The 14,807-nt window shown below is 38.2% G+C and overlaps 1 protein-coding gene across 2 annotated transcripts in view; it reads right to left on the bottom strand.

Moving 5' to 3' along the window:
* The window catches only part of LOC131432350 (uncharacterized), a 370,503-nt gene that overhangs the window by 25,923 nt on the left and 329,773 nt on the right, over positions 1-14,807 (bottom strand). Inside the window, exons 10-15 of one of the 2 annotated variants that reach the window (XM_058598563.1) lie at positions 13,426-14,011; positions 13,142-13,318; positions 12,707-13,071; positions 12,540-12,632; positions 1,590-1,767; positions 1,482-1,493 (exon numbers count right to left, since the gene is read on the bottom strand). In XM_058598563.1, the coding sequence (XP_058454546.1) occupies positions 1,482-1,493; positions 1,590-1,767; positions 12,540-12,632; positions 12,707-13,071; positions 13,142-13,318; positions 13,426-14,011 (1,411 nt within the window). The remainder of the gene's footprint in view (positions 1-1,481; positions 1,494-1,589; positions 1,768-12,539; positions 12,633-12,706; positions 13,072-13,141; positions 13,319-13,425; positions 14,012-14,807) is intronic. The other variant, XM_058598564.1, reaches the window with a different exon arrangement.

The raw sequence follows: 14,807 nt of genomic DNA, 5'->3' as shown, positions 1-14,807 counted from the left end.
CAATTTTTGTTAGGAGCTTTCTTTTTACGTGATTTCGTTTGTAGCTCACTAATGGGCGGTCCTAACAGCTATAAAAATAGCCGCATACAGAATTTTAATGTCGATTATTTCATTTCGGATTTGCATAATTTATTGAAAGATACTTTCAATATGCTGTAGGCATTCAGAAGGACCAAATCGAGGAACTCACTAAGATATTCACCACTTTTCGGAACATTTTTCTCGAACGATTTGTTGTACAGCAGCAGATATTTTGTTCTCTTCCTCAGAACGCGTTCTGATTGGCTGGTGTTGACATGGGTCAAATGGGACAGGTTTTTCAATAGTGTACTATTGAAATACTTCAATGCTTTTGCTATACACGTTTGAGTTGAAAAATTTCGATTCTATTGGTAGTTAGATTATATAAATCCTTTCACAGATCACTGAGCTATGAGCTTTAAAAATACGAGAAAACCAAACGCGCCTTATGAATTATCCTCTTTGATACTCGTTTATACCAAACATTTCAGAAAAGTTTAGTTTTGAATTATTTGAGATTATGTCACAAAATTGAAAATTTCATTATAAAATTGTGATCATATTTCCGATGCCATGTAGTAAAAATTATGTTGATTCGTTAGATACAACAATAGATATTCACGATCGAAAACTTATCACTCTCTCAGAGGGTAAATTTTGAAAAGGCTCCCCATAGTAAAGTAAGTCGTATTCACGACAAAATATTTCCGTCCATAAAAGGAACTGTGCCAGCGCTGAACCGGATCAGAAAGGCTTGAATAGACCTTTAGTTAGACCTTTCAGGAGTGATACTCCACATTATCTTGTATAGCCGATGAATGACTGTTCAAACGAGACGGAAGCGAGGCTCAGACGAATATTCAATGGTAAGTGTAAGACAAGTTTTTGGTTATTTTGATGAATTTATAATTCAAACAATAATTTTAAATATGGTATCATCGCTTATAGTGTGTTGAAACGCGAGAGGATTCTGTAGATATCACTAGCTCTTAATGATTCTCGGCTCATAAGATGATGGTATTGTTCAAAACTAAAATAAAAAAAATTAGTTCATACCAGCTGAAGAGGGGCTGTAGAATGACATTTAATACTTAAATGTTCAATTTTTTAAATTATACGGAAAGCAGAATCGGCTTACGCTCACAGCACAGCAAGAAAAACAAACAAACTAATCTTGTTTCGTAGCAACTTCGATGTTGCGTTGCCAGATAATTCCGTTTTGAACATTTTCAAACTATCGTGTCAAAACAGAAGAATTGACTAGGCCAACTAATTTATTTGGTGAACCAAGAAAAAGTGATCCTTTTATATGCAACATAGGGGTATTATTATTTGCATTTGGTAAGTCGTCGAAGCGTGGAACGTGTAAAATGATTTTTCCACCCCCAACACCCAGAGTCTCGAGAGAAAATAATCGTAATCAATGTTTATACACCTCAGCGAGTACCATCTATACTTACCCATGGGACTCCCTGCCAAAGAGAGATAGAGAGCAGCATGAAAGTTCATACAAAATTTATAAAACAAAATTTACCCATGATCAATATTTTGAATCTGTCAAAACTTACCCGATTGGTGGCGGTGTCGGTAGAATCCGATCGAAGCCAACCTTCCCCAGTAGCCAGTAGGTGTGCATTTTGCCCTTTCCTTTGATTTCGATCGGTCCGCGCGGTTCTATCACGTATCCACCGGCTTGCTCCAGCAGGTTGCACGTTTGCTGGGACATGTGGATTCGCCACGAGGATCCTGGAGGGCACCGCACGGTAACGGAGTGGGATGCACCCGAGATGGAAATGAATAAGATCGGCGAGAAATAATTATCACGTCGTGTGTCAGTTTGCTGGCACTGTGCACGGAATGTGTAGGAACACGATAAAAAAGATGAGACTGATGACACAAAGGCGCGCATGAGAAATTTGATATGTCGATATGAAGTGCATGCAACACAATGAAATGGGAAGGCGGGGGAAAAAGAAGATGTGAAGGCGAAGGTCGATGTGATGAAATGTCATTGTGGTTTAGTCGTACGGATTATTCAACGAGGTGTAAACCGAACTGCAAACGTTATGTGGTCAGTCGTTCGCAGTCGGCGGACCAGTTCCATATGGGTGATAAAAGTGTCGACGAAGGTCACACAATGGGAATAAATCACGCTGTCGGGAAAAAGTTGAAACAACTAACCGCAATGTTTCCTGTTTTTTTGTTCCACGATTTGTCGATTTATCGTGACAAATGTGGAAGATGACAGTACCGTAAAACCATGGAAATTGAAATTTTACTACCGAATCAATGCTTACTGCTGATCCTATTTTGAAAGATAATTCCTAATTAAGTGTAAATTTTTGCTATCATCGAGGAGTAATAGGTATTAAATTGAAAAAAAAAAATGTATTTGGAAACAGCAACCCAATTGAAAGACATGTTATCGTAGGTACCTTCAGTATCTAGGAAAACTCCCAAGCAAGATTGATTTTGTGAGTAAAAAACTAAATTCCCTGGTATAGTGATCGACTATGCGTTCCACTGTTTAAAGAAGAAACGCCTCCTCATAAGTGTCGCGACCGCCTCTGGGACTAAATCTCACCATCTGAGATTCTTAAGAAACTGACTTGGAAGTCCTTCGATCTTAGTAACTTATTTAATCTACTAGCCTCGCTGAGACAAGAGACATTTGTGTGAAGGCTTTTTCAACCACTTCGCAGAGAGTTTTTTTTTGTAAGCCCTTCGAGCCGACACGAATGTTCCAAGTTCTTTTGCATTTTCTTAGTCTAGCAAATTCAGCATTTCATCAAGGAGTTCCTCTAGAAGCTCACCCAATCCGAAGTGGAGGTGACTTATGGTCAGATGAAGAAGGTTCCAGCTCATCGGGGACGATTCAATTTACCAACTCATACGAAATTCTATCAGAGCAGAGAGTTACGTCCAAAACCTCCACTCTTCCAGATCTCGCAAAAGTTGGACGATTTCCTCCATTAACTATGTGCAGGTTTGTACTGTTCACAATCTTCATTAGATCAGAGCCTCTCGAATTAATATCTGTCCTACCCCAAATGATATGGTAAGCATTGACGTCACTGCCGATTATAAGCAGTAAATCTCTTTTGCAGCAGTATGATACAACCTTTTGAAGTAATCGCTCGGGGAAGGTTGGTTATGCGACAAGTATGTTGAACAATAGTCATATTTTCTGTCTATGCCAACAATAGTCAGACCAACTGTGATAGCACAAATATCCCGAGTTGTGAGCTCAGACATTAGAGATACATCGAGAGCACTATTTGAAACCATGCATGCTTGAGGCATTTCACGTGGATTAGTCATAGAAGACCTAGAACCGTCTACTTAGATTCATAGTTGTTGTACGTTTATGCTGGAGATTGATTTGTCCTGCTCTAACCATTATAAATTACTCCAGTAATTGATAGTAATACTCCATTTCCCGCACTTATCATACAACAACTAGGAAAAAAAATAAATATATTGGCTTATATTCGCCTATAGAAGTTTTCGCCTATGGAAGTTTTCTTTGGATAATTGATTATATATTACTGGTTACATATCAATATTGTCAAAAAGGTGTTCACTACGGTAAGCTCAACAAGAAAATGGACAGTAATACATACACACTCAAATACAACAGACCATCGCACAGTGGTTCAAAAGCCCCATTTCATGCTCCTAATTGATAACTCATTAAAAACGTGGTTTTCGAGGTTGCAAAGTTGCTCAGAATGATAGACGCCATCTTTTGGCAAATTTCATTTTTGTAATTAATCTCCCTAAAAGTGAGATAAAAAAGTTATTTTAGCTCAGGGCTAACATAGGAGCTAAGTTACTTCGACAAAGTTGTTCAGAAAGTCATTTCAAATAAATTTGCGGAAGGTACTATTCTCGTAACTTGAGTGTTATCTAACACATGGATCAATAAGTCCCGAGACTAAAGCAGAGATGGCGCTGGTAGTAAACCGACCAGAAACAGCTGAGTTATCGAGGTCGGAGTAAAGTCATTTTATAGTTTGTTTAAAAAATGGAAAAAAACCGAGTTTCGTGTTTTGATAAAACATTGTTTTTTAATGGGTAAAAACACCGTGCAAGCGAAACAATGGATTGAAAAATGTTATCCGGACTCTTGTCCATCAAAAGCAATGATTTGTCGGTGGTTCGCCGAGATTAAACGTGGTCGTACCGACACAAATGACGCGGAACGCTCGGGTAGACCTGTGGAAGCCGTTACACCGGAAAATGTGAGTGAAGTGACAAAAATTATAATGAAAGATCGTAAAGTGAAGCTCCGTGAGATTGCTGAGATGACACAGATATAATATGGAAGTGTATTTACTGTCCTTCATGGAAAATTGAGCATGAAAAAGGTTTTTTCCAAGTGGGTGCCGCGATTGCTTTCGATGGAAAATTATGATGGAAAATGCACCCTGCCACAAGTCGATGAAAACAATGGCGAAATTGAACGAATTGGGCTTTGATCTGCTTCCCCACACCCCATACTCGCCAGATTTAGCCCCCAGTGACTACTGGCTCTTTGCTGATCTTAAAAAAATGCTCCAGGGAAAATGATTTGGCTCAAATGAGGAGGTCATCGCTGAAACAGAAGCTTATTTTGAAGCGAAAGATAAATTTTTTTATGAACATGGTATTGAAAAATTGGAAAAACGTTGGAACCATTGTGTCACCCTAAAAGGTGATTATGTTGATGAATAAAAAAAAATTTACAAAAAAAATGTTGTTTCCATTGTTAGTCTCGGGACTTATTGATCCATGTGTTATGTATATAAAAATTGATGTAAGTTTGTATGTTTGTAACGCCATAGCTTCGGAACTACTGAACGGATTGCCACCAAACTTGGCACAGGTACTTCATGCATTTCAGAGATGGTTTAAGAAGTATTATTATAGGGGAGGGAGCGTAGCAAGTGTCATAAACAAGAAGAGCTCATGGAAAAATTCATATAACTCGACAAAAATCGATACGTTCTTAAGACCAGAAAAACATTTTACATACCTTAGATATGACTATACGGGGGGTGGATGTAGCAAGTGCCTTTAAAAAGAGGGGTGTAATGTTTAAAACGGCATACGTTCGAAACTACTGAACGGATTGCCACCAAACTTGGCACAGTTACTTCTTGCGCTTCTGAAAAGGTCATAAAGATATTTTGACAGGGAAGGGAGCGTAGTAAGTGTTCATAACGGTGGGGGGGGGGGGGACATGAAAAAATTTGTCTAATTTGTCGAGAATCGATACTTTTTAGGACCGTACAAACATTTTAAAAATATTAGATATTATTATATGGGGATGGATGTAGCAAGTGCCTTAAAAAAGGGGGGTGTAATGTTTGTAATGGCATAACTACGAAATTACTGAACGGATTGATATCAAACTTGGCACATGTACTTCTTACTCTTCAGAGGTGCTCATAAGCGTATTTTTATGGGGGAGGGAGCGTAGCAAGTGTCATTAAAAAGGAGGGGTCATGAAAAAAAAATATAACTTGACGAAAATCGATATATTTTGAAGATCTTAGAAACATTTTGCATGTCGTAGATATGATTTAATAGGGGATGGATGTAGAAGTGCCATTAAAAAGGGGGGTATAATGTTTGTAATGGCATAGCTTCGAAACTACTTAACGGATTCCTATCAAACCTGGAACATGTGCTTCTTGCTTTTCAGAGATTATTATAAGAATATTTTCATGGGGAGCGTAGCGAGTGTCCATAACAAAAGTAGTCATAAAAAATTTAGCTAATTTGACGATAATCGGTACTTTTTGAAGACCGTAGACACTTTTTGCACAACTTAGATATGATTATAAGGATATTCTGTGGGGAGAGAGTGTAGTAAGTGCCTCTAAAAAAGGTGTGTAATGTTTGTAACGGCATAACTCCGGAACTATTGCACGAATTGCTATAAAATTTGGCACAGTTATTAATTTCTTTTCAGAAATAGTCATAAAGGCATTTTTATAGGGTAGGATTCGTAGCAAGTATCATTTACAGGTTATGAAAAAATTCAAAAAAATTGACAAGAATCGATAATTTTTGAACATCATGGAAACCTTTTTCCATACCTTAGAAATGATATATATGGGGGTGGATGTAGCAAGTATCTTTAAAAAGGGGGATGTAACGGCATAACTCCGAAACTACTGAACGGATTGCTATCACACTTGGCATAGAAGATTTTTGCTGTTCAAAGATAGTTGTACGGGTATTTTTATGGGGAGGAAGCGTAGTAAGTATCCTTAACAGGGGTCATGTAAAAATTTATTTAATTTGACGAGATTCGATACTTTTTGAAGATTATAGATACTTTTTGCGCAACTTAGATATGATTATAAGGGTATTCGTATGGAGTGGATGTAGTACGTCCCTCTAAAACGGGGTTGAAATGTTTGTAACGGCATAACTCTGGAACTACTGAATGAATTGCTATCAAATTTGGCCAGATACTTCTTGCTCTTCAGAGATGATCATAAGGACATTTTAATGAGGGGAGGGGGTCAATGACGAAATTTACGTAATTTGAAGAGAATCGACATTTAGACTAGAAGGACGGATAAATTTTCACCTTTCATTTTTTGTAAAAAAAAGAGAGTGGCAAGAATTTCAAGATAGTAGACAGTATTGCTGTTGTTAATTCGAGTGCAACGCAATTTTATTTAAATAATTTCAAAGGATCTGGTTCCATTTTGCTGGGAAATTCGAAGAACTAAGGGAAAATAATCTTTTTCTGTCTATGAACGCGAGTGTATTTAAGTCTCAGCATAACTAGGAAACAACTTAACGAATCGCCACCAAGTTTGGCACATGTACCAAAGGTTATAATCGATATTTTTTGAAAAGCACAGATACTTTCTACACTACTCAGGGTAATCATGAAGGAGATCTGTAGTAAGTGCACTGACAAAAAAGGAAGTTAAATCAAAATAGATTATAAGGTTATTTTGAGGGTGAGAGAGTGGAGTAAGTTCCCTGAACATGGAAAGTGTAAGAGACAATTGATCGGGTTTTACGAAAAATTGGTACTTCTTTACGAGTACAGTATATTTCTAGCAACTAAGTGAGGTTCACAAAAATATTCACAAGAGGGAGGGGGAATAAGTATTCTCAACATTGATCTGAATTGACGAAATCATACAATCAATGTGCATTTTTTATGTAATTTGAGAAAACTATCGACTCAAGGTGATGGAAAAATAAATTATAAATTAATTAAATTATATAAAACGTTATTCTATAGTACGAATGTAGTTATGATGTTAAACAGCCTTTTGTTATAAAATAATCATTATCAGATGGTAAATTTTGAGTAATTAATGATGTCATAAAAATTTTTATAAAGAGGAGGGAGTAGTAAGTGTTCATAGCCATGGAAGCCAAAGGTATTGTAGATCGAATGTGATGAGGAAGTACGGAAGTACGTTACAAGCACATATACATAATAAATTAAGTACGTTACAAGCACATATACACATGAAACTCTGAGGTTACTAATAAGGTATTTATAGAGAGAAAGGTGTTTTAAATGTTTCTAACGAAAGGGTTCAAATATAAAACTAACCCAATTTGTCGAGAATACCATGAAAATTATGATTATTGTGAGATCTGAGATGGGACACTGATCACTCGCAATCTGAACATGAACGGAGTATTGTTCAATCGGGTTTCCGTCTAAGTTATGTTTCACTACAATCAGAGTATTTCACTAAGTAGGACAACTTCGAGAATTGGTTTCGGCCTCTCCTTCACGAAACATTTCCGAGCAACGCCGGGTAATTCAGCTAGTTCATGATATAATGTATTTTCTGAAAAAGATGTCCTAAAAGCAGTTTTTGTAAGAAAACATATATATTTTCAATTTATATGAGTTTTTCATGTTATGCAAAGTTTTTATCATCAAAAACTACACAACTTTCTCAAACATACTATGCTGCTATTAAAATTTCAACTTGTCTATCATCGAAAGGCGCAGAAAGGTGAAGATGAGACTACTTACATATTAACTACTTCCAAAGAGACTTCATGCCGTGGTTGAATTACTCGTCTGCGATCGTCTGCAGGCGAAATATGTTCTTTTCAAATATTCTCGTCCTTGACAGTTGCAATGATAAGGTTCATTGCATGTCAGATCAGATTTCAGTATATATTCATTACCACGGTACTTGCCACAAAATATGTTTTTTTTGCACATTGAAGTCTATAAATTGAATAGTTTAGTAACTGTTTTGTCGCGACTTTTAAAGAAAGCAATCATCAAATCGAATAAAGTTATGTCATCTTCTGGTAGAGAAAAGTATGATCAAAACTATTTTATGGTAGCTGACAATGTTCTCAACCAGCTGAAAGACTCTTAGCATCGTCCGACAGATTCTTCTAGGACTGTTTTGGCCATTCACGAATATTTGTCAACAAAGAATCTGATGTTTGTATGTTTGAGAAAGTTGTGTAGTTTTTAATGATAAAAAAATCATATAAATTGAAAATATATATGTTTTCTTACAAAAACTGGTTTTAGGAAACCCTTTTCAGAAAATACATTATGTCATGAAAAACATTCAAGTTACGAGAATAGTACCTTCTGCAAATTTGTTTAAAATAATTTTCTGCACAACTTTGTCCAAGTAACTTAGCCCCTATGTTGGCCCTGAGCTAAAATAATATTTTTATTTCACTTTTAGGGGGATTAATTACATTAAAAAAATTGCCAAAAGATGGCGTCTATCATTCTGAGCAACTTTGCTAAAGATACTGTACCTCAAAAACCACGTGCCTATGAGTTATCAATTAAGAGCTTGAAACGGCGCTTTTGAACCACTGTGCATCGGTTACAACCCCAGAACTTCTGCGACAGAACTGAATAGCGTCGATTTTTTACCGTGATAACTTTTGTATTCTTCAGTATATTCTCCATCTAGTGCGATACACTTAACCCATCGGTCCTCCAACATTTTGAAGCTTTAAAAAAAAGATTCGTCAAGGCCTTCAAAATAGACTTCCGTTTCAGCAATGACCTCGGAATTCGACGAAAATTTCTTTCGCTGGAGAAACCTTTTCAGGTTTGGAAATAGATAATAGTGGCTGGGGGCCCGGTCTGGAGAGTACGGGGGATGATGGAGTTGTCGTGGGGGTACAACCATAGCTCGATGTAAACTAGAACGCGTATGACACGATCAGCTGTTTTTCAAACACTGTAATAAGACGGAAATATCTTACAACGATGATTTCACCAGCAACAGAGTCGCGCCGCGTGAATAGTGAACTATTGCTCCACCTTAATTCGTTGGATAGCAATGACAGTGCTTCTCATTCCATGTATGTGAGCAATCCCATACAAAATCGACGGTCGATTTTTTCTTGTTTTTTATTTGTCTCAAATTTTGTTTATGCATTCTTTATGATCAAAAGAGACCATTTGCATAATCAGTTTGCCATTTTAATTTTTTTTTAAATTCATTGAGAATTTTCAATAATGCGTAGTTTTTATTTTGTTTTATTTTGATGTGGAATACATCTTTATTTTATATATAGGGGTGCAAATCAGAAACTCAAGGAAAATACACGTAGAAATGTGGTCAGGTTTTAATCACTTACAGCTCAGTACATTTTATATCAATTATTAATATTATTTCATTATTTGATTGGAAATATTTCTAAGATTCGATTAAAATGTGTCAAGCCACGAATTTTAAATTATAAATGATTGAAATTGTGATTAGTAGCGAGCAGTGTCCTATTTTGTCTGCTAAAAATCTCCGGCATATCGGATTTCCCTGCCATAGACGACGGTTTTGAAGGAGTAAGCGATATATCAAAGGGAAACCATTGCTCTGATTGGTCAATCGAAGCAAAAGCGAAGCTGTTGGAAGCACGCGAATTTAAAAATAGAAGCAAAATTATATCAGGTGTACAACTTTGCTTCCGCCGTTTTCCGATAGGTGGCTGTACCGGCTGAGGCTGGTTAAAATACATAGATGATAATGCCTTTAAAGTGAGTGTGTACAGTGCCTAACGAATTGTCATCGCCGCTTCAGTGACAGTTGTTCTTGTTTTCGTATTATTCACGCTCGAAAATGTCTGTTTATGAGCACAATTCTCGCCATTTGCGGGAAGTTTTACTTTTCTTTTACAATTCGAAAAAAAAATGCAACTGAAGCGCATCGAATGCTTTCAGAAACTTACGGTGATGCTGCTCTGAGTAAAAGAACGTGTCGGGAGTAGTTTCAACGTTTTAAAAATGGTGATTTCGATGTCGAAGACAAACATGATGGTGGAAGAGCAAAAACCTTCAAAGATGAAATAAAACCGGGTGAAACCATCACAGGAGATCGCTACCGAACGCAACTGATGCGCCTTAGTCGCGCGCTAAAAGAAAAGCGGCTACAATATCAAGAGCGACATGGCAAAGTCATCGTCCAACACGACAATGCTCGGCCTCACGTCGCAAAAGTGATCAAAAAGTACCTGGAAACGCTGAAATGGGAAGTCTTGCCCCACCCGCCGTATTCCCCAGATGTCGCCCCTTCTGACTTCCACCTATTCCGTTCGATGGCACACGGCCTGGCAGATCAACATTTTCAATCCTCCGAAGAGTTGTAAAAATGGATTGCTTCATGGATAGCGTCAAAAATGGACTCCTTTTTTCGAGCCGGGATCCAAAAATTTCCGGAAAGATGGGAGAAAGTTGTCGCTAGCGACGGACAATACTTTGAATAATACATCTGTACGCACTTTTTCGCAATAAAGCTTTAAATTTTGGAGAAAAACGGCGGAAGCAAAGTTGTACACCTAATAGCTAACGTTTCAGTCCTACGCGTAGCATGCTAGAGATAGGTTGTTGCTAGACAGTGCCATAAAACGATTTGAAGCTTTAATTGGTAAGCTCTGATCTTGTGTCATGCAAGCTCGGATGAAATTCCATGTTATGTCGTTTCACCTGAGAAATTGACAACTACCCCAGATGAAATTTTGAGTGCTTAAGAATAATTTCTAATTTATATAAGATGAACTCGGTTAACAATGTGAAGAAGTTTATCGCTTCAACCGAAATCGCAGAATGGTAGAGAAACTTAACGCTATAAAAATAACTGCTTGCATACAAAACTTGAACACAAGCTTGGCGAAGAGAAGCTTTAATATCAAAATCGTATCGCAAGGATGTACAAAGATATAATTGCATACATTCGGGATATTGTTGTAATTTCGTCGGCTATAAAACATATACAAATTAATACAAACAATGTTTGGTGTTAGTTCCTAATCAAGATCAATCTAAGCAGAATCTCGTGCAATTGCGGATTCAAAAGTGTGACGATTGATTGAACTGTTTGATTGTAGATCATTAGAAATTTTGGTTGCTTTGTTCCACATTAATGGCTCGAACAACCCCATGGGGCTGATCCTTGTAGTTTTTATTTTAAAAATAACATTTAAAATTCAAATAACTTAAAAAATGTATTTTTGAATTTTTCGTTATAGCTTTTAGAATGGAGAAATAATATTTAAAAAGTGACATATTTAAAAAATAATAAATAAATTGAAAATCATGAAAAAAATTATTGTGTTCTTCAACAAAATTTTATGAATTACCAACAAAAAAGATTATAAACAAAATTTTGCTATACGCTACCTTTTGCGAGATACAACGGTTTGAAAAACCAAAATCTCGGGAAATTTTCATTTTTGTAACAATTTTCGAACGGTTATTTGAGTTTATTCAAAAATAAGCTTTTATACCCGAAGGAATTTTTATAGGTTGTTATATAATTTTTTATGTTTCTAAAATTAGGTAAAACAATTCATCAGTTCTTGACTCGGGTTGGTCGGGAAAAGGGGATGGCTTGGTTTATTCAAGACGTGGATTAAGTCTTATTTGAATCGAAGTATAAGAAATTTGATTACCTACGACACTTTTCCGGAATTGCTCAATGGAATAACTGAAATATAAAAAAATCGGTTTCCTCAGTGATAGCATATCCTTTCCTTATGAGAAAGGCAAAAAGTCTAATTTTTTAACGGTGGCACTACACCGATGCAGTGCAAAAAAGAATGTCTTGATTACACGCAAATTGAAGTGGTGCAGCGATGAAAACAAAAACGGCATAAGTGTCTAACGCCGTTAGTTGAATCATATTTTAAAAATTGACATGCGTAGCCAAAATCAAATAAATATAGCATCATAAGCAAGTCAATCGATTTTGAAGTCTATTTCTGTGGCCTTGTGAAACAGTAACAGTAACCCAGTTAGGGCGAATGAAAACAGCAATGTCTGGCGTCTCTGTGGGTTCGATGATGACGATGTTGATGGATGATTAATGGAAACTGATGACGCTGGGTGCTCTAATAAAGGGTGGTTTTTGGCGGCCGTGCACAGACAACAATGAAGCAATGGGTCGACTTTTGCACTGGAACTCCAGAATGCGAAAGTCAACCAGACTGTGCCTCGGCTGATCGGATGTGCTGATGTGTTGTTATCAAAAGAAAACGCCAAACCGTCGTCATACCTGTTGATTCCATGCGGGACGCCGTGTTGACTGTGTCGCCAAACAGACAGTAGCGGGGCATTGTCAGTCCGACGACACCGGCACAGCATGGACCTGTTAAAGGTCAATAAACAAGCATTCTCTTTGTAGTCGGAAGCAAACAGACCCGCCCCGGTGCGTGTGCTTACCTGTGTGTAGTCCTATTCGGAGCTGCAACGGTACGCCTGGCAGATGCCGTACTTTGAAGTTGCCACTCTGATGCAGCAAATCCAGGGCCATTGTTGCGATTTGCTCCGCGTGGTCCGGAGTTCGAACGGGCAGCCCACCTACGACCATGTACGCGTCGCCGATCGTTTCCACCTTGTACACGTTGTATGCGTTTATCGTTGCATCGAAACAGGTGTACAGGTCATTCAGAAGATCGACCACCTGCACCGGGGTGCAGTGGGCGGCTATCGTTGTGAAGCCTACGATATCACTAAAGTAGATTGTGACTTCGGCGAATTCTTCCGGCTCAACGGCTAGACCAAGTTTCAGTCGATCTGCCACGGAACTAGTAGAACAAGGAGAAATTCACTGAAGTAGTTGCTAGTGGGGTAGTTTCAGTATTCAGTTTGTCTTACCTTGGAAGCATCCGGTTCAGTAGTTGTTCAGTCTTTTTTCGTTCCATATCGAGCTGCTCGGTCCGTTCCCGTATCAGCTCCTCCAGGTTGTTGGAATATTTTTCCAACATTTGAAACATAGTATCAACGAAGTTTACCTTCCGTCCATGATTTAATAGCTTAAATCGTTCGCAAATCCTGCATTGGATAACAGTAAAAGTAATGGAATATTAATTATGATTAGCGAAGGTGACCCGCCAAAAAAAACACACAAATTGAGATAAGCTAAAACTCATTATTATTACATTACGAAATCCGGTCTCATTTCGGGGTTCTCGGCCCAGCACTGGCGCATGATGTTGATTGCCTCCGGTGGGGCAGCTCCCTTCGATACGGACGGGCGGATCAGTGGGGGAGGTTTTTTGATTTTGGCTATAATTTCCTCCGGTGAGAGTGACAACATGCAGTACGGTTCCCCGCGCACCACCACCTCCTGCATGATGATACCGAACGCGTACACGTCGGCTGCCTGAGTTCCGAATCGCGGATAGCCCTTGGTGCCCCGCAGTGCCTCCGGTGCCGTCCAGAGCAGATCTTTAGCGCTCTTCGGTGGCGGTGTGATACCTTGGGCATCGTAAAAGTTCGACATACCGTAGTCGGTGATTTTGAGTACCCAACGAGCATCCACCACACAGTTCCGAGAAGATAGTGAACCGTGGACTCGAATCGGTGATCCGTGAAGGTACCGCATTCCCCGCACCAGATCGGTCAGCAAGCTCAACCGAAAGGACCAGTCGAGCTTTATTTCGTCCATGACGAGCACATCCTGCAGTGAGCCCCGTGAACAGTGCTCGAATACTAGTGCCGTCCGGGTGGGTTCGTTTAGCCAACCTGAAATTGGATTGTAATTGAGAGAAACAGCATAAATTGGTTTGGCTAATCGGGTTGGGAGAAACTGGTTTTTGCGTAGTCGTTTCGTTGTAACCCATTTGGATGTTCAGAGTTTTTGCCGTCGAATTCGACATTTGGAATATTGATTCGGTTGGGTTTGTAAAAAAAAAGAAATACTGCTGCATTGAGGTTTGGTTTTATTTTCGTAATTTTTGATCTGGCAAATCGAGTTTGATGGTTAAAATCAGAGCTGGGAAAGTTTTCGTTTCGTTTTGTTTCGTACAGACAAAAATCAAGAAGAAATTTCGTTACTCTTAAACTTGTGCAAGCACATTCTGCTAACAACAGTAAAATTATATCGACTATGCTTCGGGGCAGTAGCCGCAAAAATCGTGCTTTTCCTTGCGGTTCCTAACGATGGTGAAGAAAGAGGATTCACCATTAGGCATTCTCATTTCTTGCTGCTGGGATTTATTTTTAGTTACCAAAACAATGCTGGAGAGTGGTTAGTCGTATTTGTTAAATGTGTTAAAATTTTGTTTAAATTATCATTCAAATTAGGATTCAGCTCAACTTTTATATAGAGGGTATTGGAGATTCGTTGTCGTTCAGCGAATATTGTTCCTTTTATATACTCCTGGAGAAGTGAATGATATAATTGATTTGTCTCCATTTTACTACTGAGATACTAGTGAAGAAAACCGTTCAATGAAATGAGGCTATGTTTTACTCGGGTTGAGATGTCTTTGTGAATTGATCATTTGTTACACGCTAAATGAAAAGATAGACAATGGGC

The sequence above is a fragment of the Malaya genurostris genome, chromosome 2, assembly GCF_030247185.1.
Source record: "Malaya genurostris strain Urasoe2022 chromosome 2, Malgen_1.1, whole genome shotgun sequence".
NCBI classification, from domain to species: domain Eukaryota; kingdom Metazoa; phylum Arthropoda; class Insecta; order Diptera; family Culicidae; genus Malaya; species Malaya genurostris.
Note: the sequence above shows the minus strand (reverse complement) of the source record. Positions and strands in the feature narration are given on the sequence as shown.